The sequence below is a fragment of the Podarcis gaigeae genome (assembly GCF_964106915.1).
Source record: "Podarcis gaigeae genome assembly, chromosome: 14".
Lineage (NCBI taxonomy): Eukaryota > Metazoa > Chordata > Lepidosauria > Squamata > Lacertidae > Podarcis > Podarcis gaigeae.
Window position 1 is genome coordinate 54,174,565 of NC_139690.1, and position 25,539 is coordinate 54,200,103.

Here is a 25,539-nt window from a genome sequence, read left to right on the forward strand (position 1 = left end):
CTAGCTTTGGAATGCGCCCAATTGCCAATGGACCATGGCCACTATCTGCTCATCAATAAGCCCCCAGGAAGCAGCAGAAGTAGCAGCGCCAATTCAAAAAGAGTGAGTCCCATACTCCTTAGGGGGCTGCCCCAAGGCCCCAGGGCTACTCCAAGTACCCCAGCCACCTGAAACCTGGTTAACCCTGATCCATTCTGGTGATTGAAGAGCTGGCTGCCAACAGTGGGCTGCAAGTTCAAAAACCCACGCATGTCCCAGAGAGGACATGGGCCACAACAGGACAGAGTCAGAGCAAGATGCTAGTGGCCCTGCCCCACTGATCAGTCTCTGAACATTTAGGAACCCTGATAACTCTGCGTCATATTCCGGCATTGCAGGGGGTTGGACCAGATGGCCAATGAGGCCCCTTCCAACTCTTAATTATATGATTCTGTGAATCTGTACAGCTGACATCACGGAGGCATAAGGCTGCATCGGAAGCATCAGTTTTGAAGTGGCAGCGTAGTCACTCTCCCTCAGGGTGCCAAACAAAGGCCAGTATGAATGCCAGGGCTGAGGTAAGCTCCAAACTCCTATGCCAAGCATTCCCTGATAATCTTGAGATAGTGTCTGCCAAAAGCTCAAATTCTTCTTCATGGCTTCCTCCTCTTAGGAACTTGAACTTCCATCAGTGCCAGAGTCTAATGGCACAGCAGCAGCATCTGGTGGCAGGGGCATAGGAAGGAGGGTGTAGTGAGGGCAGGCCACCCTGGGTGTCATCTCCCTGGCGGATCATTGCCACACCACAATTGGCCCCATGGATGGGTCACCCCGCCCCTGGGTGCATGGTATGTGCGCTGCTCCGCTGCTGCCTGGTGGAGGATGAAGACATGATCCCACTTTCCCCACCCCTTTCCAAGGGCTCATGGGACAGCTTTTATCCCATCAGCCCATCACATGGACAAGATATAGGGCAAAGCCTTGCCCAGCATTTTACTGCAATCTATGGTCGCAGCACTGCCAGGCAAAGGTGTCCCACACTTACTGGGTGTGGAATAAGGTTTATGGGCAGTTTTGTTTTTGCAGTTCCAGTTTAGTAACAAAGTTTGGGATGCTTCCAGGCAGATTCCTACAGAGGTGCTTCCATTTTGATGACATATTTGACATGACCACCACCAGCAGTAGTTGTTGTTTATTAAAAAAGAAGTTTTTCACTAACTTTGAGTGGCACAGTTTCATTATATATATTTTTTTTCCTGATCGTATTATTAATTGTGTTTATGACCTGGGAAAAAAATCCACTTGGGATTTGGCAATATTGATAATTAAACCTAGGAATTTGTGATGATTACAGGGCTCCGAGTGAACTCAGAGGGTTATGCTATGCAAGTAATCACTTGCAGCAGTTCAGCAAAACAACAGTCCACATTGTGTGCCATATCTCAGAATTAGTCGCTGTCCTGATCTAAGTCCCAATCCAGCACTTGAGAGTGGCCCCTACCCTACCCAACCCAAGACCAACCTGCATCTGGGCCCCAAACTAAGTCAGGGGACTTGCTCAGTCTTTAATTAGTTAAACCTGCAGTCGGGAGGGGGAAAGAAACCAGGGTCAGGCTGCCTGCCTGTGTCTTCACTCCCTCCTTGCCACCTACCTGCCAACCTCAGGGCAGCCCTAGATCTCTCTGGGTGGGCACAATACAGGGCTGCCTCAACACACTCAGGCCAAATCCCGGCTCAACACATTGGCTCCATTTTGTCTGGAATATGAGATTTGACCAGAATCCATGCACAGACCTAGATTATACATCCCACAATTAACCCAGGAGAGTACTAACATGCTCCTGTGACATTCAGAGTTGTGTGCTCTGTATAAATCAGCAGGTGATGTTTTTCACAAACATTGTCACCTGCAATATTTGAAGATTCTCGAAAAGCAGAGAACATGGCACACAGGTAAAAAGATGGCAACCCTACTTGGTGATGGTGTGTAAATCTGTACTTTATGCTGAAGAGCTGCCTTTCAAGGAACACAGATGTTCAGTGATGATGTCATAGCTAAAAGAGTGAGATTTTATGTGTACTCAAGATCACCTAATATGGAAGATTAACCTTTTAAAACCACCTTGCAATCATGGTAGTAAAAGTGGGGCAGGTGATTGTGCAACTAGGTTGATTTAGAAGGAGATGGTCTTTCCAAAATCCTGGTCCTATGCTGCTTAGAACATTAAGTATCATTATGGGTACTTTGAATTGTGCCTGCAAATGTACTGGCAGCCAATGAGATCGTTTGAGCAGTGGAGTCCCCTTCTCCAGGAAACTGGCCCTGATCCACAGCCCAACCACAGCATCCCAGGCTAGATGCGGTTTCCAAATACTTGTCAGAGACAGCCCCACATTAATGGACAAGTCCAAATTTAGTGTTCAAATTTTAAGCATTTCAGTGTGGTGGAATACACATAGGATATTTGCCTGGCTGAGTGAGAAACTTTTTGTGTGTGTTGATCAGCTCTGCCTGGGTGCTTCTGGCCCCAGTGAGATGTTGATATGACATGTCAGAGACAGCAGATGCATCCCAGGGAGAGAAGAGCAGGCTTCTTTCTCTGTAAGAACTTGATTATCAGCTGCTTGCTGAAGTTTATTTCATAATTAGAAAGCTGGCTGCCGGCTTTAATTGCGCTTTCTGCTGGCTCCCTGACAATCACAGCCTTGCCTTGCCTTGTGCTTTGGGGAGTTGCCCCTTTGGGATTTGGCACAAGGTGGAAAGTACCGTGTCCAGATAAACACAGGTTGCCGTTAATACCATGTAAAACTAAACGCTGTTTACAATGCAGGACAGAAAATTGCACAGCAAAGTTTAAAATAAACTAACTAGTTGCAATACTGAATGTCAAGTACAATTATGATCACTGGATCTGTGACAATCGCTCCTAATTGCAACTGCACACGGCATATGTGATGACAATGCGGGCTCTCCATCAATTATCTCTAATTACAGGGTCTTGACATGGCTTTTGCTCTGGGGAGATGCCCCTTGGAGAGGGTGCTCCAGGTGGCAGGAGCAGCATTCAGTTAGACAGTTTGACACTAGGGCACTTGCCAAGGCAGAAAGGAACTTTGATTTAATGTAGATCAGAAAATCCTTTTATGAAGGATTGCCAACCTAGATCATGGTCTCTTCTAATCCAGCTAGGCCATTTCTACAGTGACAAAAGTGCTTTATGTATGTGCAAAAAAATCATCTTCTATAAAATGTGGGGTTCTGTTGCTTTAATGCATTAGGCCAAGGCTGGGGAAGCAGCCCCAGGGACTGAACTGGACTCTATCTGGTCCTTGAAACTCTCATTCATATGCTGTATCCAGTGCTAGTTATACTCAGAGTAGACCCAGTCCCAAAAATGAGCATTCTTTTCAGTGGGTCTAAGCAGACCTACTAGCATACAATCCTGAGTGTTTCTGGCTGGACAGTTTCAGAACTGTCAAGGTTCATCTTGGACTGTCAGGCTCAGTTGGAGCAGACAGGGGGTGAATTGTCATAAACTGGATTAGAGGTGGAGGGGGGACCACTCCTTAACACCCCAACATTGACTGACTTGCAGGGAGCTCAATTGTACTTGATTATGTCATGCCCGCTATTCCTGCTAAGAACTGGATGGCATGGCCAAATCCTGCAGAAAGCAAGGTGAAACTTTCAATCCTGCTTGGTTTGGGTATGCCAGCGAGTCCCACCTGGGAACTGGCTGGCTCTTCCTGCAGAAAGTGGGACACACACACACACACACACACACACACACACACACACCGTGCCACAGCTGATGTGAAGGAGTTCAATCCCTCCTTATTCTGAGTACGTGGAGGGCTGAGTTTTCCCTTTGGGTTGCAGACTCTTGCATTGGATAGAGTGGCTGGGAATAGAGGGGGGGGGGTTGAAAAGCTGCAGTGAGGATGCAGAACACACCCTGTCGCCCTTCTATCCCTGTTCCAAATAATGATGAAGTTGATGGTGCTTCTCATTTGGGTGGTGCAGTGACGGCCAAGTAGCTCATGTGCCCTAAGTTCAGAGTATGAGAAAGTGCTGTTCTTGGGGAAATTTCAGCACCTAACCCTGGACAGCTCCCTTAGAATTGAGGTGCCAGTGAGTCCCTGTGGAAAATTGGCTGATGTACCCTAACCCCACAGAATGGAGGATGGAAGTGCACGTTGGCCAATGTGTGTGTGTGGGGGGGGAGTTTAATCCTGCTTTGGCAATATGTTCCCCCACCATCCTGGGCCAGCATTAATCGGTGGGCTGGAGAGCCCATTTGGCAACCATGCGGCATCTTTAAGATGTCAGATGATTGGCAGATGGGTGGGACCTCCCCTGGACTGCTGTTGAATGCGGGGGGGATGAACAGCTGCCAACCAGATGTGGCAAAGAGGCTGAATTTGAGAAAAGAGTTTGTTTTAACTGTGTGCTGAGGAAGAACTCCAGAGCAGAATTTTAATGGTGTTTGCATATGCATTCTGTGAGTTACTTATGGCTGCAGCTCGTACGCTGATTGGTAAACATTATACCACCCATATAAACACTGCAAATATTTGAACAGTGGAAGATAGTCATTAACTCTCCCCGCACACAAGGTCTGGAACCACAATGTATATGAAGGACTAGACATACGTGAAAGGGATTGCTTTTTTATAAGATGTAATGGAGGTGCTGTTTGCAAGGTGAAAAAAAGTGGCCAGCTGGAAGAATGGTTTAACAGCAAGTGAAGGGTGTCAACTGGACCTAAGTAAGAAACGATGTGGCAATGTGAGGAAATGATGATGATCATACGTTTGGAACCGGAGTGGGAAACCTGATCTTAAGAAATTGTATTAAATTAATTTGATTTGATTTGATTTGTAATAATTAATAAAATAATTCGGAGGGAAACAAATTATAACAGACCATGACAGGGTTAGCAGGCCAAAGTGGTAAAATGAAGTTTTGGTTTATAACATTTCAAACTCCATATAGACTGTTTTATGCTCATCACCCACTGGATGGGGGACAAAGCCACTTCCGAGCTGGGGAGGAGGTGGGGTTGGGGGCCCACCCCTCCCTCGCACGTGGGGCTACGCAAGGGAATCCTCAGGCGCGCCTCCAACCCGGCCAGCCAATCAGCGGGTCGGGGAGGTGTGGCCTTAGCACATTTAAGGCCAGCGTGCCCGGGGACCGCCCTCTTTTCCCCATCCAGCTGCTACGGTTTTCCCAACCCACCCACCCTTAGGTTTAGCTAGCCTTGACCTTACTATGGACTTTGGTTGGTCGCTGCAAGGGGCCTGGTAGGAATTTTTCCATTTTGGCAAATTTCCAGCCATTTGGTTTTTTCGCCTACCTTGTAGCAAATGTCACAACTTTCGCGGTATTGGTGGTTAGGCATTGGCAGGGGTAATTGTTATGCAAATGAAGGGGAGGAAGCGCCATCACCTCCGCCCAAGAAAAAGCGTAGTCCGGAAAGAACTCCGGGGTGCGTTGCCCTGTCCAAAACCTAGGGAGGCGAGGGCCTAAGGCACGCCCCCAAGAGGTGACACCCGGGGGATCCTAGTTGGCGTACTTCAGCAGGACTCCCCCGGCTGTGGTTAACCCTTCCCGGCCACCATGCCAGGTAGTCGATAGGAGCCAATGCCTAAGGCCAATACCTTTCAATTCCTGTAATCAATAAAGTTGTGGCCTTTTATGCCCATTAACCTTAAATAAAGTGTCCAGTGTCTTCATTTCACTAGGGGGGAGGGGAGTTGCCACGCAATCCATAGATAAATTCACAAATCAAGGGCACAATTCTAGACTAACTTTCCACTGGCATGTTATTTTTTAAATGCTGGATTTTATTTTGTATGGCCACCTGGAAATTGGAGTATGCTCTATGTAATGCAATCTAACCTCCCAAGGGATAGTAGTGAATGTGGAGTACAAGGAGATCATCCGTTTTAATGCTGGTTTCACCATACTAGATGGAAGAAGCTCACATTGATGTATCAGTCTGCTTGAAGACTGACCACACTCAATATTAAGTAGTTTTAGTGATTCTAAACCACTTCCCAAGTTAGGGAAACTGTTGCAAGGACTGAGTCACCTAACCTCAATTTCTGGTTCTATTCAACATTCTAGCCTCTGTAATATCATCATACCAGTTAACTTTCCAAACATAATTAACTGGCAGCCCACACAGCCTGTATTGCAACAGATCAGTTCTGATGTAACTAAGTCATGTCTCACCAGGACCATATTTGTATATGAAATATACAGTGGTAACTCGGGTTAAGAACTTAATTCATTCTGGAGGTCCATTCTTAAGCTGAAACTGTTCTAAACCTGAGGTACCACAGGGGGCCACCAGGTGGCGCATTGGAAGATGGCCGACCCACACAAGGTAATTAAGAGGCTGCTATGGGAAGTATGCAGTCTTCCCGACCCCCCCCCCAAGGAGATGGGGGGACTGCCTTGCCAGCGGTGTCCATAATGCACCCCCGGATTCGAAAGAAGGGGGTGCCGGTCAATTGGCACTAGCCCTCGGTGAAGTCGGCTCTTCCTGACGCTGTCTCCAATTAGCGCGTGCTGGTTCGCTTTAGCTCGAAAATATAATTGGAAATATATAATTGAAAAGAAGATAAGCACATACAACAAGCAAGGTTCGGAAATAAGACTGCTGATTAATGGATCTCTGTGACCGGAGTGACGGACGGGACAAATAAATCAAGTGATGAATCACCATTAAGAGACTAGTACGTTTGAAGTGAAACGAAGGGGGGTGGAGGAAAAAACTTTTATTATTTTTGCCTTATGTGAGTATAAATAACCCTCCACCCCAAAGAAAGAAGAATCGTTGCATTTTATTAATCACAAGCAGGAATTTAAGAGCTGTGTGGAGTGAATTGTTGATCAAAGAGAGGATTGATAAACACCGGAGAACGGAGGAGAGTTTTATGACGCAGTTTTAAAATGGCGTCTCACTAAGACAGGCTTGTCTAAGAAAGACGGGGGGAGGAGGACCAGGATCATCAGAATGTGAATGACGAATGGAATGTGATCTAAATCTGGTAGAGTCCTCGGATATACTTGGCAAGCCTGGGAAAATTAATGGACAGACCGAGGATAATTTTTTTACGGAGGTGTGGAATGGTGTCTGTCCCTATGTGATATGATTCTTGGAGAGTGTAAAAACCCACACAGAGAATGTTTGTTTCCAACCCGCTTGTGAAGATTATCAGAGATCACAAAGAAAGGAATATATGATAACAACAAGAAGATGAAGAAAGTAATAAAGAGACTATCTGGACAGAACTGGATAGAACTGTCTAATAAAAGCAGCAATATAAGTGATGTTTGGACCCCCGTTCGGAGCTTGGAGTATGGGCACCCCCAACAAAATTTAAAAATCTGGCTGTATAATTTGGAACTAATGTGATTTGGAAATAATGTGATTTGATTGGCCTGTTAATAAAAATTATATTTTAAAAAAATAAACCTGAGGTACCACTTTAGCTAATGGGGCCTCCTGCTGCCACCGCACAATTTCTGTTCTCATCCTCACACAAAGTTCTTAACTGCAGGTACTATTTCTGGGTTAGCGGAGTCTGTAACCTCAAGCGTCTGTAACCCGAGGTACCACTGTACATGATTTTGTCTGTGACTGATTCCTCTCTTTCCTTGGCCAGAGGTAACCTGCATCTACGAGGGCATGTCTCTTCCTGTTCAAAGGAGAAAATAACACTTGTAGGGTTGTTGTTTTTGTTAATGGGCATATAAACTGCTTTGTTGCATTATTTGTTGTTGTTTAGTTGTGTCGGCCTCTTCGTGACCCCATGGAGCAGAGCACGCCAGGCCCTCCTGTCTTCCACTGCCTCCCACACTTTTGTCAAACTCATGTTAGTCGCTTTGAGAACACTGCCAGTCATCTTGTCCTCTGTCATCCCCTTCTCCTTGTGCCCTCCATCTTTCCCAACATCAGGGTCTTTTCCAGGGAGTCTTCTCTTCTCATGAGGTGGCCAAAGTCTTGGAGCCTCAACTTTATGATCTGTCCTTCCAGTGAGCACTCAGGGCTGATTTCCCTCAGAATGGAAAGGTTTGATCTTCTTGCAGTCCATGGGACTCTCAAGAATCTCCTCCAGCACCAGAATTCAAAAGCATCAATTCTTCAGCTATCAGCCTTCTTTATGGTCCAGTTCTCATTTCCATACATCAGTACTGGGAAAACCATAGCTTTAACTATATAGACCTTTGTCGGCCAGGTGATGTCTCTCCTTTTTAAGATGCTGTCTAGGTTTGTCATTGCTTTTCTCCCAAGAAGCAGGCATCTTTTAATTTTGAGACTACTGTCACCATCTGCAGTGATCATGTAGCCCAAGAAAGTAAAATCTCTCACTGCCTCCATTTCTTCCCCTTCTATTTTCCAGAAGGTGATGGGACCAGTGGCCATGATCTTGGGGGGGGGGGGTTTATGTTGAGCTTCAGACCATATTTTGCCCTCTCCTCTTTCACTCTCATTAAAAGGTTCTTTAATTCCTCATCACTTTCTGCCATCAAGGTTGAGTCTTTTGCATATCTGAGGTTGTTGATATTTCTTCCAGCAATCTTAATTCCGGTTTGGGATTCATCCAGCTCAGCTTTTTGCATGCTGAATTCTGCATATACAGTAAGTTAAATAAACAGGGAGACAATATACAGCCTTGTTGTAGGCCTATCCCAATTTTGAACCAATCAGTTGTTCCATATCCAGTTCTAACTGTAGCTTCTTGTCCCACATAGAGATTTCTCAGGAGACAGATGAGGTGATCAGGCACTCCCATTTCTTTAAGAACTTGCCATAGTTTGCTGTGGTCAACACAGTCAAAGGCTTTTGCATAGTCAATGAAGCAGAAGTAGATGTCTTTCTGGAACTCTCTAGCTTTCTCCATAATCCAGCGCATGTTTGCAATTTGGTCTCTGGTTCCTCTGTCGCCTTATTGTGACACCTCAAAAGTTACCAGTCCACTGAGGATGTGATTATCTCACAAATCATTGTCAAAATTACTGCTTTCCTTCCTGAATCTCAGTAGATTTCCAGAGTCCACTAACAAGATCAACAATAACAGCATGTGGAAATACTATAAACTCCGCATGTTGTTCATAAATGGTGCTGGGGTTACAAAGTGTTCTGTCTTTTGCCTCCTTGTATGTTAAGGTGTGCTTTGGTCAGCTGATTCTGCTATGATCTAAAACAGAAAGACTGCACAGTGAGTAATTATGTGCCCCATTCCTTCTTTTTCTGCAGCTAACCATTCAGTTTGGAGTTTCTTAGTCTTAAATAACACATCTCCAATCCAGGCACGTACACCTTAGTGCCCCCCATGTTATTTTGGACTAGTGTTTTGTAATACTTTTCATACTGGTCATTCTTCTGCTACTTCCATATTTTGCAAGTCGGGGATTGGAACATTTTTGCCCATTTGAAAGGGTCCTAGGTGTGGAGACCAGACTTTCAATCTGTATATGCTGAGTCCTCCGCCATTCATGAAAGCCTGCAACGAAACTCATGCTTCCAGAGAATGCATCAAGTGGAGAATGCAAAGTGTGGTCGTCTCCGTCCTGAGGACACATTTCCTAACCAGGATCACAGCAGCAATAGTGCTGCTTCTTGTGATGCTCCCTTATAGTGTGGGCAAGGTGCATTCTATTAATTGCAGTATATATGACAATCCTCTGCCTATACCTCACAAATATTATCAGCCGGGTGATTTCATCATCGGAGAGATTGTTTCTCAGGTCTTCCTTTTTCAAGACAGTCCCTCATTCACAGAAGTGCCCACGCAGATGTCCATTGGTGAACCTGTGTAAGGAACCCTTTATTCCCCCCATGTCTTCTGTTACCTTAGACTATGATGTGGTTTGATGCTTCATTAGTAAGATTCACTTTTCAGTGTGAGGAAAGCTGTATTCCAGCAGTTACGAGTGCTGAACAATTATTCTGCCTGCCTCTTATTTACGTTATGAGAATATTTCATGCCCAAGGCCGATGGACGTGAATGGAACTTATGGGACATCTCTAGAACAAGACAACAGTGAATCGTGACCTTAGTGAGTCTTTGAGGCACCAGCCAACCATTAGTTGACTCTTGTCTTTAGCTTCAGCTATCTCTTCCGTTCACATCAGTCCATATGGGTGTTTTTTAAAAAAGAAATGATTCATTTCATAAGATTATATTGTACAATACTGTAACGTATGAGAATCATAGAATCTTACAGCTGGAAGGGACCCAATGGTCATCTAGCCCAACCTCCCTGCAAGGCAGGAATCTCAGCTACTCTCAGCTATTATTTTATAGTTTTCACCCCAGCAATGTTCCCTGACTAAGTGCAGGTCCAGTCACACAGAATGGAGGCAGAAATGCTGGCCTGATATGGAAAGCAAATTCTACGTTGCAGAGCATATTCCCTACCATGGAGCTACAACCATTTTCTGACACTTATTTCCATATTTTGTTAATGCTTCCCCTATCTAACCCTTATCTTCATGTCCTCATAATGTTTTAAACTTCAGCTCAATCATGAAAGTAGTTGGTGGTGTGATGCTGAAATCAAGATATGCCTTTGTCTTTCAGACAACATCCCACAGTATGCTGGGCTAGATCCTGGCACCATGATGCAGGTTAGCCACCCCTGGTCTAGATATACTGTATTAGTTCCCCGTAATGTAGCAGGCAATGGCTCTTCACTCAGAATCTTTTCATACAGAGGAAAAACTGTTTTAAGAAATCTTCCTTATATATTCCATCTAAAAGGACCTGCTAATAGATTATATCCTGCAATAACTGTATTCTATAGCCCAGCATTTTCAGACTTTTTAAAGTTCCAGCTCAACCATGAGAGTAGCCAGAGGTGTAACGATGAAAGCAAGAAATGCCCTTTCCTTCGCCTCATGAAACAGACAGTAACTCTCATTCCAGGTCCGTTCCTAAGAACTACCAGCACATCTTGGCTTTGCTGCTGGCTGTCAAAGAGATCAATGAGAATCCCCAAATCCTACCCAACATCTCTTTGGGCTTCCACATCCTCAACAGCTACTATGTGGCAAGGAAGACATACAAAGCCAGCCTGAGCCTCCTTTCCACACAACACAGGTTTGTTCCCAACTACAAGTGTGATACTCAGAGTAAACTGATAGCTGTCATTGGTGGACTTGCTACTGAAACCTCTGCCAACATGGCTAGCATTTTTGCCACCTACAAGATTCCACAGGTGAGACATATTCATTGATTTATGGGCATTTTCCAACAATGGCTCATATCTTTACATTCTTTTAATTCATACAACACACCCTCCTTCCTTTCAGCTCACATATGGATCATTTACCCCAGTGCAGGATGACAAAACATTGTTTTCTTCCTTGTATCAGATGGTCCCAAAGGAAGCCCACCAGTACATTGGGGTAGTCCGGCTCCTTCACCATTTCAAATGGACATGGATTGGGCTCTTTGCTGTGGATGATGACAATGGGGACAGGTTTTTGCACACAGTGGTTCCATTGCTTGATCAGAATGGCATCTGCTATGCCTTCATACTAAGAACAGCAAAGAGGACATTTATGGAAGAGCTGATGAACATGGTATTAGCACAACTTGAAAAATACTCAATTCTTCAAGATAGAAAGGTCAGTGCATGTTTTGTATATGGAGAGGATCCATCCATGCCAGTTTTGAGAATGTTGCTGTTTTTTGCAACATTGTATGAATTGCCACCTGTGGGAAAAGTCTGGATTGTTACATCCCAATGGGATTTCTGTGCAATATCTATGCAAAGGCTTTGGGATATTGAAAGCTTCCACGGTGCCCTATCCATCACGGTTCGCTCAAGGGAGCCACTTGGATTCCAAAGTCTTCTTGAGATCATGGAACCTTCTTGGGCAAAAGGAGATGGTTTCATTCAGAATTTCTGGGAGCAGTCATTCAGCTGCTCATTAAAAAAATCTGATCAGAATGTGGAGGGAAAGAAAGCCTGCACTGGCCAAGAGAAGTTGGAGAGTCTTCCTAGTACTTTTTTTGAAATGAGCATGTTTGGCCACAGCTACAATGTCTACAATGCTGCTTATGCTCTGGCACATGCTTTGCATGTCCTACATGAATCCAGTCCCAAGCCTAGTCGTTCAGTGGAAGGAGGGAGGCTGACATTTCAAAGTTTGCAGCCATGGCAGGTAATTGCACATTGAAAGCAAAAGTCTATTTTTCAAAACTTTCAAGCATGGCATAAAATATACTTGATGTCAGAGCCACCCGAGGTCCCAGCTCACAAGAGACCAAAATCCAGTCCAAGTTATATACAAAAGGTTTTATTGAAGAACATTGTTGTCGTTACATCCAAGCTCCGTGGCTCAGCATCTGTTACCCTTAGATGTTAGAAGTCCCCTCTGAGTCAGTCCCGCCCCTGCACCAGCTTAAGAGGCTTGTACTGCTCCACCTTTTCCTCTCTTTCCTTTTCTGCAGGGTCTTCCTGCCCCCCTGTGCTCCCTCCCTCCGGGACTCCCCCGAGGCTGAGTCTTCTGCCGCCTGCTCCCCCCTCCTTCGTGCTTTGGGACCAGGCTCCTCCTCAGGGCTCTGCTCATTTCCGTGCGCCTCCACATTTGAACTTGGCGCGCGTACGTTGCCTCTGACCTTCCTTTCGACCGTTACGCTACTCTCGGTACTACACTCCTCCCCTTCCGGCAGGACGTTTTGCTCCGAACTCCTTCCCCTCTCTGCTCCCTGTTCTGCTCTTTCTGACACACTGGCAACTCCACCCCCTTCACTCCGTTCCGACGGAGAGGCCGGTCCCGATCTCCAGCCCCCACTGGGGATTCCCCCTTCGTTCCCCTGCTTCTGACTGCCCCCCTCTCTACTGCCCCTTGGCCTGACCAGGGGGGCTCCCTTTTGGGAATCCTCGGATTCACTTGACGGACTCACTGACAACCTCGGGTCGTCGTCGTCCTCTTCCTCGTCGCCCTGGGACCCCTCCCCCTCGCTCTCTGTCCCTGAAACCCTAACATCCATCCCCCCCTCGAAGCCCCCCCTTCCCCCCTCCCGCCCATCGGGTGCAGGTTGTAGGAGCTGCAGCTCTTCGGAGGTGGATGCAGGATACAGGTTGTGTACCTCCATATCCTCTGCTTGCAGTTCGGTGTATGAGTGTTCGAATTCGGGTTCTTGACCCAAAGTGTTCTCTTCTCCCTCTTCCATTGGTACCTCGTCTGGTGCTGCCGGCCAAGGTCCCGTCAGCCATTTCCTGCGCCAGTCCTCCTCTGGTTGCTCGTCCCACCAATAAGAGGGTTCTGTGTCCACCCCTGAGCACGATCCCCTGGGCGGGCTAGATTCTGGCGTTCTCTCCTCGGCTGAAGAAAAACCCCGGAAAGTACTGTCTGAGAGTGTGGGCGTAAAGAGCCAGTCATCAAAGTACTCGGCTGGCATGGGTCTATGCGGGAAAAGGGCATGGAACTCGTCTTTTAGAAGAGGTTCGTCTAAAGCGTAGCCCGGCACCCAACCGTTGGCACTGGCTGGAGTGCCCTCTGTGGCTAGAAAGTATTCTACCCCCTCTTCCCCCCATCTCGAGTCCAGGATTTCTGTGACCTCGTTGAGTGGTTCGGCCCTAGGCGCCCTCTCCCTCTCCTGTGACTTAGTGTGTAGTTGCGGGACTGTTTCAGACTCCTGAAACCTGTGCGGTGCCTTGTAGGGGGTGAGCACCGACCTATGAAATACCGGATGCACTCTGGAACCTTCGGGGAGGGCTAGTCGAAAGGCTACAGGGTTGATCTTAGCCTCCACCTGGTACGGCCCTAACTGCCTGTGCCCTAGCTTCTTCTTGGCCAACGACTTGGCTGGCATCGCTTGGGCGGCTAACCACACCCAGTCCCCCACCTGGATCTCCTCCCCTGCTCTCCTGTTTTTGTCTGCCTGCACCTTATATGCTTGCTTGGCCAGCTCCAAATGTCTCCGCAACTCTTCGTGCACCTCCTGCAGCTCCGCTGCAAACTGGTCGACTTCTTGCGGCACCCCCTCTCTCGGTGCCCCGAACCCCGGGAAGGTTCTGGGATGACGACCGTTGTTCGCGAAGAATGGCGTCACCCCCGTGGATGCGTGCTTCGTGTTGTTATAGGCAAACTCTGCCATCGGTAGGTAGTCCACCCAAGCTGTGGGTCGCTGATTGGCGTAACATCTCAGGTACTGCTGCATGATCGCGTTGACCCTCTCAGCTTGGCCGTTGGTCTGTGGGTGTCTCGCCGACGTAAGGTTGATCTTGACGTTCAGGATACCTAAAAGCTTCTGCCAAAAATTGGAAACAAACTGGCGCCCCCTGTCGGACAGGATGGACTGCGGCAGCCCATGCACCTTGAACACGTGATCAATGAAGAGTTTGGCAGTCTGTTCCGCCGTCGCCACCTTTGCGCACGGAATGAAGTGCGCCATCTTGGTGAACAGGTCCACAACCACCAGTACCGCCGTCTTCCCTCTGGAGCTGGGCAGGTCAGTAACGAAGTCCAGGGCTACCCTCTCCCACGGTTGCTGTGGCGTTTCCAGCGGTTCCAACAGCCCCGCTGGCTTCTGGTGTACTGGCTTGGACCTTTGACAAGTGTCACACCTGGCGACGTAATCCGCTACCTCTCCACGCATCCGAGGCCACCAAAAGTCCCTTGCCACCAGTTCTATTGTCTTCTCCTTGCCGAAGTGGCCAGCACTGGGGGCGTCGTGCAACTGCTGCAGAACCTTTGCGCGAAGCTCGTCGCTTGGCACGTAGAGGGCACCTTTGCGAGTTAGCAGCCCGTCGCGTAGTTGGAAATCTTCGCCACTCTGCACACCTCTGCGCAACTCCTCCATTTTGGACTGTGCGAACTGATCCACTTGCAACGCGCGTCGCACCGCGTCCAGATCTACTGTGATGGCAGCGCACGACCACGCCTGCGGTGCGAAAATGTGCCTGGCTGCTACTGGTGTCGCTTCATCGAGATATTGCGGTTTCCTGGATAGCGCATCGGCTATAACGTTGGAATCTCCGGGGATGTACTCTATCCGAAAGTCGAAATCCGCGAAGAATTCCGCCCAGCGCATGTGTCTCTGGCTTTGGAGCTTCGCCGTGCGCCAATACTCTAGGTTCTTGTGATCCGTGCGGACCTGTACTGTGTGCTTGGCTCCTATGAGGAAGTGTCGCCACGCTTTGAACGCTGCGTGAATGGCCAACAGCTCTCTGTCCCATATGGTGTAGTTTTGCTCCGCCTTGCTGAGCTTTCGGGAGTAAAAGGCACCGGGTCTCCAGTTCCCATGTGGATCTTCTTGCAGGAGCACGGCTCCAACCGCCCTGTCTGACGCGTCGGTCTCTACTCGCATGGGCCTGCCTGGATTCAAGTGCAGCAGCTGCTCCTCGGAGGCGAAAAGGCTTTTAAGCTTCCGAAAAGAGCGCTCCGCCTGTTCCGTCCACACGAACCTCTTCTTCTTGGAACTCAGAGTGTCCGTGATCGCTGCCGTCTCCTTTGCAAAACCTCTGATGAATTTGCGGTAGAAGTTGGCGAAGCCGACGAATCTCTGGACTTCCTTCCGATTGCGTGAGCTCTTCCAGTCCAACACCGCGCGGACCTTGACGCTGTCCATGGCCAGCCCCTTGTCGGACAGCTTGTAGCCCAGGAAATCCACCTCCGTCACATCAAACTGGCACTTCTCTAACTTGGCGTAGAGCCTGTTCTCCCGTAGTCTTTGCAGGACTTCCTTTACGTCCCTCTCGTGGGCCTCTTCCGTCTCCGAAAAGATCAGGATGTCGTCGAGGAAACACACACATTTCTTGTAGAGGACTCCCGCTAGCACGTGATGCATAAAGGCTTGGAAGACGTGAGATCCATTTTGGAGACCAAACGGCATAACTCTGTATTCATACGTGCCCAGAGGCGTGAACATGGCCGTTTTCCACTCATCGCCCTCCCGGATGCGTATGAGGTTATACGCTCCACGCAGATCCAATTTGGTGAAGATCTTCCCCTTCCTCACGGTTGCTAGGAGATCATCAATCTTAGGCATGGGGAAGGCCTTGGGTTTGGTCATACTGTTTATGGTTCTATAGTCCACAATGAGTCTCTTTTGGGGCGTGTCCTTCTTCTTCACAAAGAACACAGGACTGCCCCCCACTGCTTTCGATTCCCGGATGAATCCACGCTTCAAATTGTGCTCTATGAACTCCCTGAGCTCTTGCATTTCGTCCTCAGACATGGAATACAGCTTTGCAGTCGGCAACTGTGCCCCCGGCACCAGATCGATGGCACAATCATAAGGTCTGTGGGGCGGCAACTGGTCAGCTTCCTTCTCGCAGAAAACCTCCAGGAACCCTTCGTACTTGCTAGGTACTGCCTGCACCATGCCAAGTCGCAGCTGCTGCTCAGCCCCCTCCTCCTGGCAGGACTGGATGCAATTTTGAGCACAGTACGATGAACAAAAGGTGATCTGGCGTTGGTACCACGCTACAGCAGGACTGTGTCTCTCCAGCCAACTCATGCCCAATACTATAGGAGTGTCAGACAGGTGGGTGACATTGAAGCTAATGACTTCTCGGTGATCTCCAATCCGCATCACCATGAGAGGTGTCTGTTGCACAACTTGCCCTCCTAGCAATTTCCTGCCATCCACCGTGACTACGTTCAGAGGCGTTGTGGCGGGCAGAAGCGCTATGCGATGCTGCTTGACGAATTGCATCCCCACGAAATCGGCGTTGCTCCCAGAATCGATCGTGAGGGGCACTTCTAGGGTGGTCCCATTTGGCAACTGAAGTGTTGCAGTGAGCTGCACCGCTGGCTTGGGTGGTAAAGGGTCTGTGGGTTGCAAAGACGCTGGGGACTGTTCTACAGATTCGCCTGGCTGAGCCCCAGCAATTCTGCTTCCAGCCAGGCATTGTCGTTTCCCTGAGGTTCCTCTTCCTGGATCACTTCTGCAGCTACCGTCGCTAAAGCTGCAGTGTGTTTCTGGAGCCTCTGGGGGCACTCTTTCGCCATGTGCAGTGCACTGTCGCAGATGTAACACTTCCTGGTCCCTCTAGGAGGCTTCGCCTTTACTGCACCGGAAGCTGGGGCTCTGGCTGTTGCTTGAGCCTTAGCACCACCAAGTTCCATCGGCTCCTCCCCCTGCCTCCCCAGCGGCGAGGGATGTGACTGACTGAACTCCCTGGGGATGAAAGAAGACGTCCTCGCTGGTGGACGCACCTGACGTTCTTCCTCATTGTGCCAAGGACGTCCCTCGTGACGTATCCCAATCGCTAGAGCCCTTTGCACCACCTCCTCCAGGGTCTGAGGTCTGTCTCCCCTGGCAAGTTCGTCCTTTATGGGACCGCTGAGACCCAGAACAAATCCCTCACAGGTGTGCAGTCTTTCTCCCAGCGTAACGCAGTCAGTAAAGCAAAAAATCTGGAATGGTACTGACGCACAGTGGCTTCGCCTTGCCGCAGTCCAAATATCTCCCTGCGTGCAAGATCCAAATCTACGGTTGACTGGAAGCAGGCATCCATCGCTTTAATGAATTCATCAGAATCGCGGCGGGCAGGGCCATCTTCACGCCACAAATTGCGCAACCAGTCTCTGGCCGGCCCATGCAAGTGAGAAACAATAAACCCCACTTTCTCCTCCTCATCTTTAAAGTCATGACGAAGCAAGTGCAATGCATACAAAACATCTGCTCTGAAACTGGGGTAGTGCTTCAGGTTCCCATCGAAGTGGGTGACTAGGCTGCCCCCCCGCCTTCCAAGTCCAATGCCCTCTGATCTAGACCCTGGGAACCCTTCCCTGTTTGCACGCTCCCACCTTGTTTGCAGGTCCTGGCAGCGCTTCTCCATTTCGTCATGCTTCTTCTGAGACGCAAGGACTGCAGCGGTGAGTTCGGAAACTGTAGTTCGCAGTGCTGTCAGCTGATCCTCCGCACTCATGGCTGTCACCGTTTGTGAGCTTTGCAAAAAAAAAATTTGCGTTCTTTGGGAGGGGACTTACTGTCAAAGCCACCCGAGGTCCCAGCTCACAAGAGACCAAAATCCAGTCCAAGTTATATACAAAAGGTTTTATTGAAGAACATTGTTGTCGTTACATCCAAGCTCCGTGGCTCAGCATCTGTTACCCTTAGATGTTAGAAGTCCCCTCTGAGTCAGTCCTGCCCCTGCACCAGCTTAAGAGGCTTGTACTGCTCCACCTTTTCCTCTCTTTCCTTTTCCGCAGGGTCTTCCTGCCCCCCTGTGCTCCCTCCCTCCGGGACTCCCCCGAGGCTGAGTCTTCTGCCGCCTGCTCCCCCCTCCTTCGTGCTTTGGGACCAGGCTCCTCCTCAGGGCTCTGCTCATTTCCGCGCGCCTCCACATTTGAACTTGGCGCGCGTACGTTGCCTCTGACCTTCCTTTCGACCGTTACGCTACTCTCGGTACTACACTCCTCCCCTTCCGGCAGGACGTTTTGCTCCGAACTCCTTCCCCTCTCTGCTCCCTGTTCTGCTCTTTCTGACACACTGGCAACTCCACCCCCTTCACTCCGTTCCGACGGAGAGGCCGGTCCCGATCTCCAGCCCCCACTGGGGATTCCCCCTTCGTTCTCCTGCTTCTGACTGCCTCCCTCTCTACTGCCCCTTGGCCTGACCAGGGGGGCTCCCTTTTGGGAATCCTCAGATTCACTTGACGGACTCACTGACAACCTCGGGTCGTCGTCGTCCTCTTCCTCGTCGCCCTGGGACCCCTCCCCCTCGCTCTCTGTCCCTGAAACCCTGACACTTGAGTATATCCTTAAACTTTCTTGATCTTGCCTAATCATTAGAAAAACTTTAATCTTGAATCTGACTTTGCTTATTTCCATTTTTGGAAGAACCTTGGGATATTATATTTCTAAATACATAATTACTGAAACTAAACAACCAACATCATAGTAGCACCTTCTTTCAGAAACATGGCACACCCTGCCACTCTACTAACATTTAAAGTTGCACAAGGACTTTATAAACACTCTGTATTTTGCCATCAGGATGGCAAAATATAAATCCTGGACTGTTGTGGCAAAGTTCCTTGTGGCTTGACTCTGGGCAGCTTGGCATGTCTTCATTCCAGAGCCTGGCAGCTTCTCTAGCTTCTGCCCTGAAAATCCAAGAGGAGTGGATACAGGCAGTGGAGATGGATGGGGAATACCTATCTGTGAGCAAAGCATGGTCTTCTGGGTCCATCACAGAGTGGCACCAAACATTTTGGGATTTCTGGATATCCTGAAGGTGCAGAGACAAAAATCAGAAAAAGTTTATTGACCTCAAAACATGCTCATGGGTTTTGTGATGCACCCAGGTGCCATTGTGGGAAGCAGAACACTGGACTAAATGGACAGGACAATTAAAATATCTCTCCATAGAAATGGCAGTACTAAGAACCAATATACCTAATAATATCAAGTCACAGTGTGCCATCAAATGTAACTCTGTTGCTAAATCTGACGTAATATGAAAGCATTGTTTTATGCTCGGATTTCATCTCTTAACTTTCTTCAGATAATGTCTTGCAAAAACAACAACAACACCTCAATGATGCTTTATTTTATTTATTTTTAAGAAAACTTCACAGGGCCATTTCTCCTCAAATTACTGTGACGGTTTCACAGTTCTTTGGTTGAATCACTGCTTCTTCCTAGCCCTACATTGTGGTTACTCATTATGACTGTGGTAATATAGTACAAACTCATGATCAGCCATGGAACATGGGGAGGGTTTTCCATACTCCGTTCCTTACTGTTCCAGTGGGTGTGGAGGGGTCAGGGTGGGAGAAGAAGCCTCAGAAGATGGCTCCAGATACAACCTTGATCAGGAACAATCCAGATTTAGGGAAGCTAGACATTTGCCCATTTCATTGCAGAGCTTTTAACCTTTTATTCCCATTGTGTTTCCTTTTCTCATTCACTCAAGCTGCATAACTATATAGGGAGCATCTTGTTCAACAACAGCGTTGGCGAGAGTGTGGCTTTTGATGAAAATGGAGAACTGATTGCAGATTTTGATGTAACAAACTGGGTCACCTTCCCCAATGGCTCTTTCATTAGAGTAAAAGTTGGAAGATTGGCTCCTCGGGATCCTTCAGGCAAAGTGTTAACAATTAATGATGAGCAAATTGAGTGGCATAGAAGTTTTAACCAGGTGAGATGAAGCTGCAGATGCTGGAATGTATGAAATAACCAGTAATCGTTCCATTTTTAGCATCTAGGTTTCTTATTGCCTTCAGGTGCTGAATTATTCTGAGTAGCATTGCATTTTTAAACTACAGTTTCTTTCCTTCTTGGTAAACCAGCTGTGGGCAGTGAGTAGGTACTACAACCAGTGCTATTTTCTAGAAAAAGTGGCACTGGAACTCACCTTGAACGCCATCCCTGTTCTCTTTGAAGGGCAACGGGGCCCACCTGGGCAGTGCCAGAACTGAGTTCTTGTGAGTTCTGGCTGATAAAAAGACCAGACTATAACCCAGCCTCATGCAATATATATCACATTCCCAGAACAAGCCTCAGTAAACAATGCAACAAATTCATCTGAGCAGTCCTGGTCAATTTTTCTCCAAAAATTGAATATTTTCTTTTGTGACCAATAGCAATGCTTAGGAGACCACTCCTGAACTGAGGCTGCTCAAAATACCTGCTATTTCATGAACTGATTATTGAAAACAAAGCAAAAAGCAAAAACAAATTCTGCTTTCTTTCTGAATAAACTTTAATAAAAAAGTTAGAAATTTTGGTCATGAGAAAAATAAAAAATGCTCCTCTGCTCCTAGTGGGGCAAATTTGCCCCCCACCCACAAATACACCCCATTCTTGTGAGAAGACGCCAGCTGGTCTCTCCCCAGAGGTTGTGTGTGTGTGTCTGGGGATCTTGGTGGGCAGCTCTGTCCTCTCGATCTTCTCCTGAGCATTTCCAGTGCCCATCCAGCCTCTCTCTCCAGGGTGGGTTTTGCTTACTGGTCTCCCTTTATGGGGGCAGAGTGGGAATTGCCAAGAGATGCTGCCATTGGCCATTGGGATCCCTCCCTTTTGCCTGCTCTACACTTTAAGGGACTTTGATTGGCTTTTTGTGTATTTACTTTTTTGTTTTGACATTCAGGTAGGCAATTTAAGTGCTTAACTGATAGGCATCCAGAGGCAATATTTGTTTAGGGCTACTCTAGAGTCACCTTTCGCAGCGTTTGGGGGTCCCTTGGGGCTACTCCCTAGTCCTGGATTGTGAATGCTGAATAGTGGGGGCTGTGTGTGTATGTTTTCACAGATGTACGACTCTTAGCAAGAAGGAAGATGATTCTTGTGTGGCAGAATGTGTCTGTTACATGCCTAGGGCTGGAAGGGGCTTCGCTCCTAGATGGTACTTCAAAACACCTGCCTATACTTAAATAACTTGCTTATTGGATTGCCAGCCCTTATATCTAATATAGACATTTCCACCATGATGGAGTCTCTTGAGTCTTCTTCCAGGTATGTTGGCAAGTGATGTTGATCTCAGTTTTATGTTTTGGACAGGTGGTGCCCCTTTCTGTGTGCAATGACTACTGCTATCCTGGCTACAGCAGGAAAAAGAAGGAAGGGGAGAAATTTTGTTGCTATGATTGTACTCCATGTCCTGAAGGGATGATCTCTCACCAGATGGGTAACAGAATAGTGTAAAGTAACTGGGGAAATGGGCAGGAAAAAATAATCTAGCCTTGTTGGGCGTCTGCTTTTAAAACACTTTGGTGTGCAGAATGAGAAAACAAAACTTCTTATGCAGCATGGGGAGTTAGATGTCTTTAGCTGCCAATTTCTGCAAACTGTTGTTGGTGACACAGCTAAACAGAATGATGGACTGCCTCTGAGATGTTCCTTTTCTACAATGGGGAATTCTTAATTCTCCCAAGCACTTCAATGGATAGGGCCATGAAATCAGAATTGTAACTGCTAACCTGTATGGGTAGGCATTACAAAAATTCCTTAGACTAATGGACTGCGAAGGAGGGGTGACCATGCCATGTTCATGGATCAGGCCAAAGTCGCATGAGACAAATGCATATTTTAGTTTCATCCACAACCTTTGGAATCAGAACATCAGGAACCATGGCAGCTATTATGAAATACAGAAGGGAACCCTTCAAATTCTTCGTAAATTCATGAGGCTATTATATTTATATATTTAAATTTTAGCCATTTGGAGGAGCAAACAGGCTCTTTCTGTTTTCCTTTGATTTATTATTTTAATTATTTATTATTAATATCCTCCCCCCACCCCCAGATCGGGACTAAAGGCAGTTTACACAAATGAAAACAAGATAGATAAAATGCAAAGAGCTAAAATCATATTTTAAAAAATCATTGCAAATAATTGAACTGCAATTCTATTAAAATGTTGTTGTTTAGTCGTTTAGTCGTGTCCGACTCTTCGTGACCCCATGGACCAGAGCACGCCAGGCACGTCTGTCTTCCACTGCCTCCCGCAGTTTGGTCAAACTCATGCTGGTAGCTTCAAGAACACTATCCAACCATCTCAGCCTCTGTCGTCCCCTTCACCTTGTGCCCTCCATCTTTCAGAACATCAGGGTCTTTTCCAGGGAGTCTTCTCTTCTCATGAGGTGGCCAAAGTCTTGGAGCCTCAGCTTCAGGATCTGTCCTTCCAGTGAGCACTCAGGACTGATTTCCTTCAGAATGGAGAGGTTTGATCTTCTTGCAGTCCATGGGACTCTCAAGAGTCTCCTCCAGCACCATAATTCAAAAGCATCCATTCTTCGGCGATCAGCCTTCTTTATGGTCCAGCTTTCACTTCCATACATCACTACTGGGAAAACCATAGCTTTAAAATACAGATAATAAAAACAAAACAGCACAGCACTATTAAAAGCAATTTGTTAAAAAAACAAAAACAAAAAACACCTGTTATTTCCCAAAGGCTTGTAAGGATAGAAAAGTATTCACTCCCCCCCCCCCCCCGGCAGAGGGACTAGGAGGGAGCCATTCTAACTTCTCTAGGAAGGAACCTTCAAAGTCTGGGAGCAACTATTAATATAAATTTTGCAGGACCATCCCCTGCTGGGGACGAAGTAGCTTTTGAATAGAAACAACAAGAAAACTTCCTCTTTTTTGCGATTGTGTTACTGCTTCTATTTCTGCTTATGGGAATTTTATTCTTCCTATATCAGATGGGGAAAATCTTAGGCAATGTCTTGTCAAATCTGGTCTGGAACATTCATGGATGTATTCAGATCTGAATAATTTCGTCTCTGTCCTACATGTGACCATTTTACGGTATTCAAATTCAGTTAAGTCTTGAAATGTTTTAATAGCGCTTTCTTCTTTTCAGACATGGCTGCCTGTGTCAAATGTCTGGAAGAGGAGTACCCAAATAGTGACCAAAATCAGTGCATTCCCAAGGTGTCCAGCTACCTCTCTTATAAGGAACCTCTAGGAATCACTCTGGCCATCTTGGTTGTTTCTTTCTCTTTGATTGCAACCTCAGTACTTGGGATCTTCATGAAGCACAGGGACACTCCCATAGTCAAAGCCAACAACCGGACCCTCACCTACGTTCTCCTCATTTCCCTCCTGCTTTGCTTCCTCTGCTCCTTCCTCTTCATTGGACAGCCTGGAAAGGCAACCTGCCTTCTCCGACAAACGGCTTTTGGCATGATCTTCTCTCTGTCCCTTTCCTCTGTTTTGGCAAAAACCATCACGGTGGTCCTGGCATTCATGGCCACAAAACCAGGATCCAGAATGAGACAATGGGTGGGGAAAGGACTGGCCAATTCCATTGTCCTTTCTGGTTTATTTATTCAAGCAAACATTTGCATAATTTGGCTGATTACTTCTCCTCCGTTCCCAGATAAGGACATGAAATCACTGAAAGAGGAAATCATCGTGCAATGTAATGAGGGATCAGCCTCCATGTTTTACTGTGTCCTGGGATACATGGTCCTGGGCATTGCCAGTTTCACGGTGGCTTACTTTGCCAGGAAGTTGCCTGACAGTTTCAATGAAGCCAAGTTCATCAGTTTCAGCATGTTGGTGTTTTGCAGTGTGTGGCTGTCCTTTATTCCAACGTACCTGAGCACCAAATACATGGTAGCTGTGGAGATCTTCTCCATCTTATGCTCCAGTGCTGGATTGCTGGGTTGCATTTTTTTCCCCAAATGCTACATCATTATCTTAAGACCTGAGCTGAACAACAAGGAACATTTGACAAGGAGAGAAAAGTAAAGAATTTAAGCTTATGAATTTTTGCTGCTTCATGTGAATCTTGTGGTCCACCAAGACCCCTAGATCCTTTTTGCATGTAGTGCTAGTAAGCCAATTGTTCCCCATCCTATATTTGTGCATCTGATTCTTCCTGTCTAAATGCAGAACCTGGCATTTGTCAATATTGAAATTCATCCTGTTAGCTTGTGCTGAGTTCTCCAATCTGTTCAGGTTATTTTGAATTCTGATTCTGTCCTCTGCGGCATTAGCTACCCCTCCCAGCTTGGTGTCATCTGCAAATTTGATGAGCATCCCTTTGATTCCTTCATCCAAGTCATTTAGATTTAGATAAATTTATTGTCATTGTCCGTATATACACAGTATACACAACAACGAAAATCAAACACCCCAGACCGGATTCACATACATATTCGCACGTATCTCCAACACTCTCATCCTATTCAGACATAATCTATTAGAACATAACATAATCCAAAATATAACATAACCTATTAGAAGCATAGCATAACCTAAAACCTATCTCATTCCTTACTACTCACTGCTTGCTATTTCTTACAACTGGCCCTGAGATCATTATTTAGTGCAATCAGAGCTCTTGGATAGAAACTATTCAGAAGGCGTGTAGTTCGTGTTTTCATTGTCCTGTATCTTCTGCCCGAAGGCAACAGTTCAAAGAGGTTGTGAGCAGGATGGGTGGGATCTCTCAGGATATTGTGTGACTTCTTCAAGCTGCGAGACGTGAAGATCTCATCCAGGGTTGGTAGTTGGAGCCCAATAACATTCTGGGCAATTTTAATTATTCTCTGTAAAGCTTTTTTATCCATTTCAGAGCTGCTCCCATACCACGATAATATACTATAGGTTAAGACACTCTCAATGGTACTGTGATAATAGGACAGAAGTAGGTGCTGAGATAGATTCAATCCCCTGAGCATTCTCAGGAAATACAACCTCCCCTGCACCTTCCTCACAACCATATTAATATTTGCAGTCCATGAGAGGTCCTCAGAGATGTAAATGCCCAGGTATTTAAAACTACCAACCCTCTCCACCTCCTCGCCATTTATGTGCGATGGTAAAAATACACTTTTCTTTCTCCTAAAATCAATTATGAGTTCTTTGGTTTTTTTGGTGTTAAGCATAAGATTATTTTCTTTACACCATTGAATTAACCCCTGTACTTCTTTCCTATAAGCAGCCTCATCATTATCACTAATGAGCCCCACCACTGTTGTATCATCCGCAAATTTGATGATTGTGTTGGACTTATACAGTGGGGTGCAATCAAATGTGTACAGGGAATAGAGAAAGGGGCTTAACACACACCCCTGAGGGGCTCCTGTGCTTAATACTAGAGTAGAAGAATAGT

At 46.9% G+C, this 25,539-nt stretch overlaps 1 protein-coding gene across 2 annotated transcripts; it reads left to right on the plus strand.

Moving 5' to 3' along the window:
• The first annotated feature begins 444 nt into the window (after positions 1-444).
• Positions 445-24,484, plus strand: LOC310832028 (vomeronasal type-2 receptor 116-like). Of its 2 annotated transcripts, none has more exons than XM_083713358.1 (5): positions 445-557; positions 10,924-11,215; positions 19,882-20,109; positions 21,471-21,597; positions 23,278-24,484. In XM_083713358.1, the coding sequence occupies exons 1-5, from the start codon at positions 544-546 to the stop codon at positions 24,168-24,170; spliced, it is 1,554 nt and encodes a 517-aa protein (XP_083569484.1). In that variant the 5' UTR covers positions 445-543; the 3' UTR covers positions 24,171-24,484. The 2 variants fall into 2 exon arrangements, with proteins under 2 accessions (XP_083569484.1, XP_083569483.1); XM_083713357.1 differs by lacking the exon at positions 445-557 and adding an exon at positions 9,162-9,810.
• Positions 24,485-25,539: the final 1,055 nt, after the last annotated feature.

What these genes read in the sequence shown, in the direction of transcription:
- LOC310832028 (XM_083713357.1), top strand. Translation starts at nt 9,470, where the DNA reads ATGCTGAGTCCTCCGCCATTCATGAAAGCCTGCAACGAAACTCATGCT. An exon ending in CCACCTACAAGATTCCACAG is followed by an intron (nt 11,216 to 19,881) that starts GTGAGACATATT and finishes CATTCACTCAAG; the next exon opens with CTGCATAACTATATAGGGAG. An exon ending in GATGATCTCTCACCAGATGG is followed by an intron (nt 21,598 to 23,277) that starts GTAACAGAATAG and finishes TCTTCTTTTCAG; the next exon opens with ACATGGCTGCCTGTGTCAAA.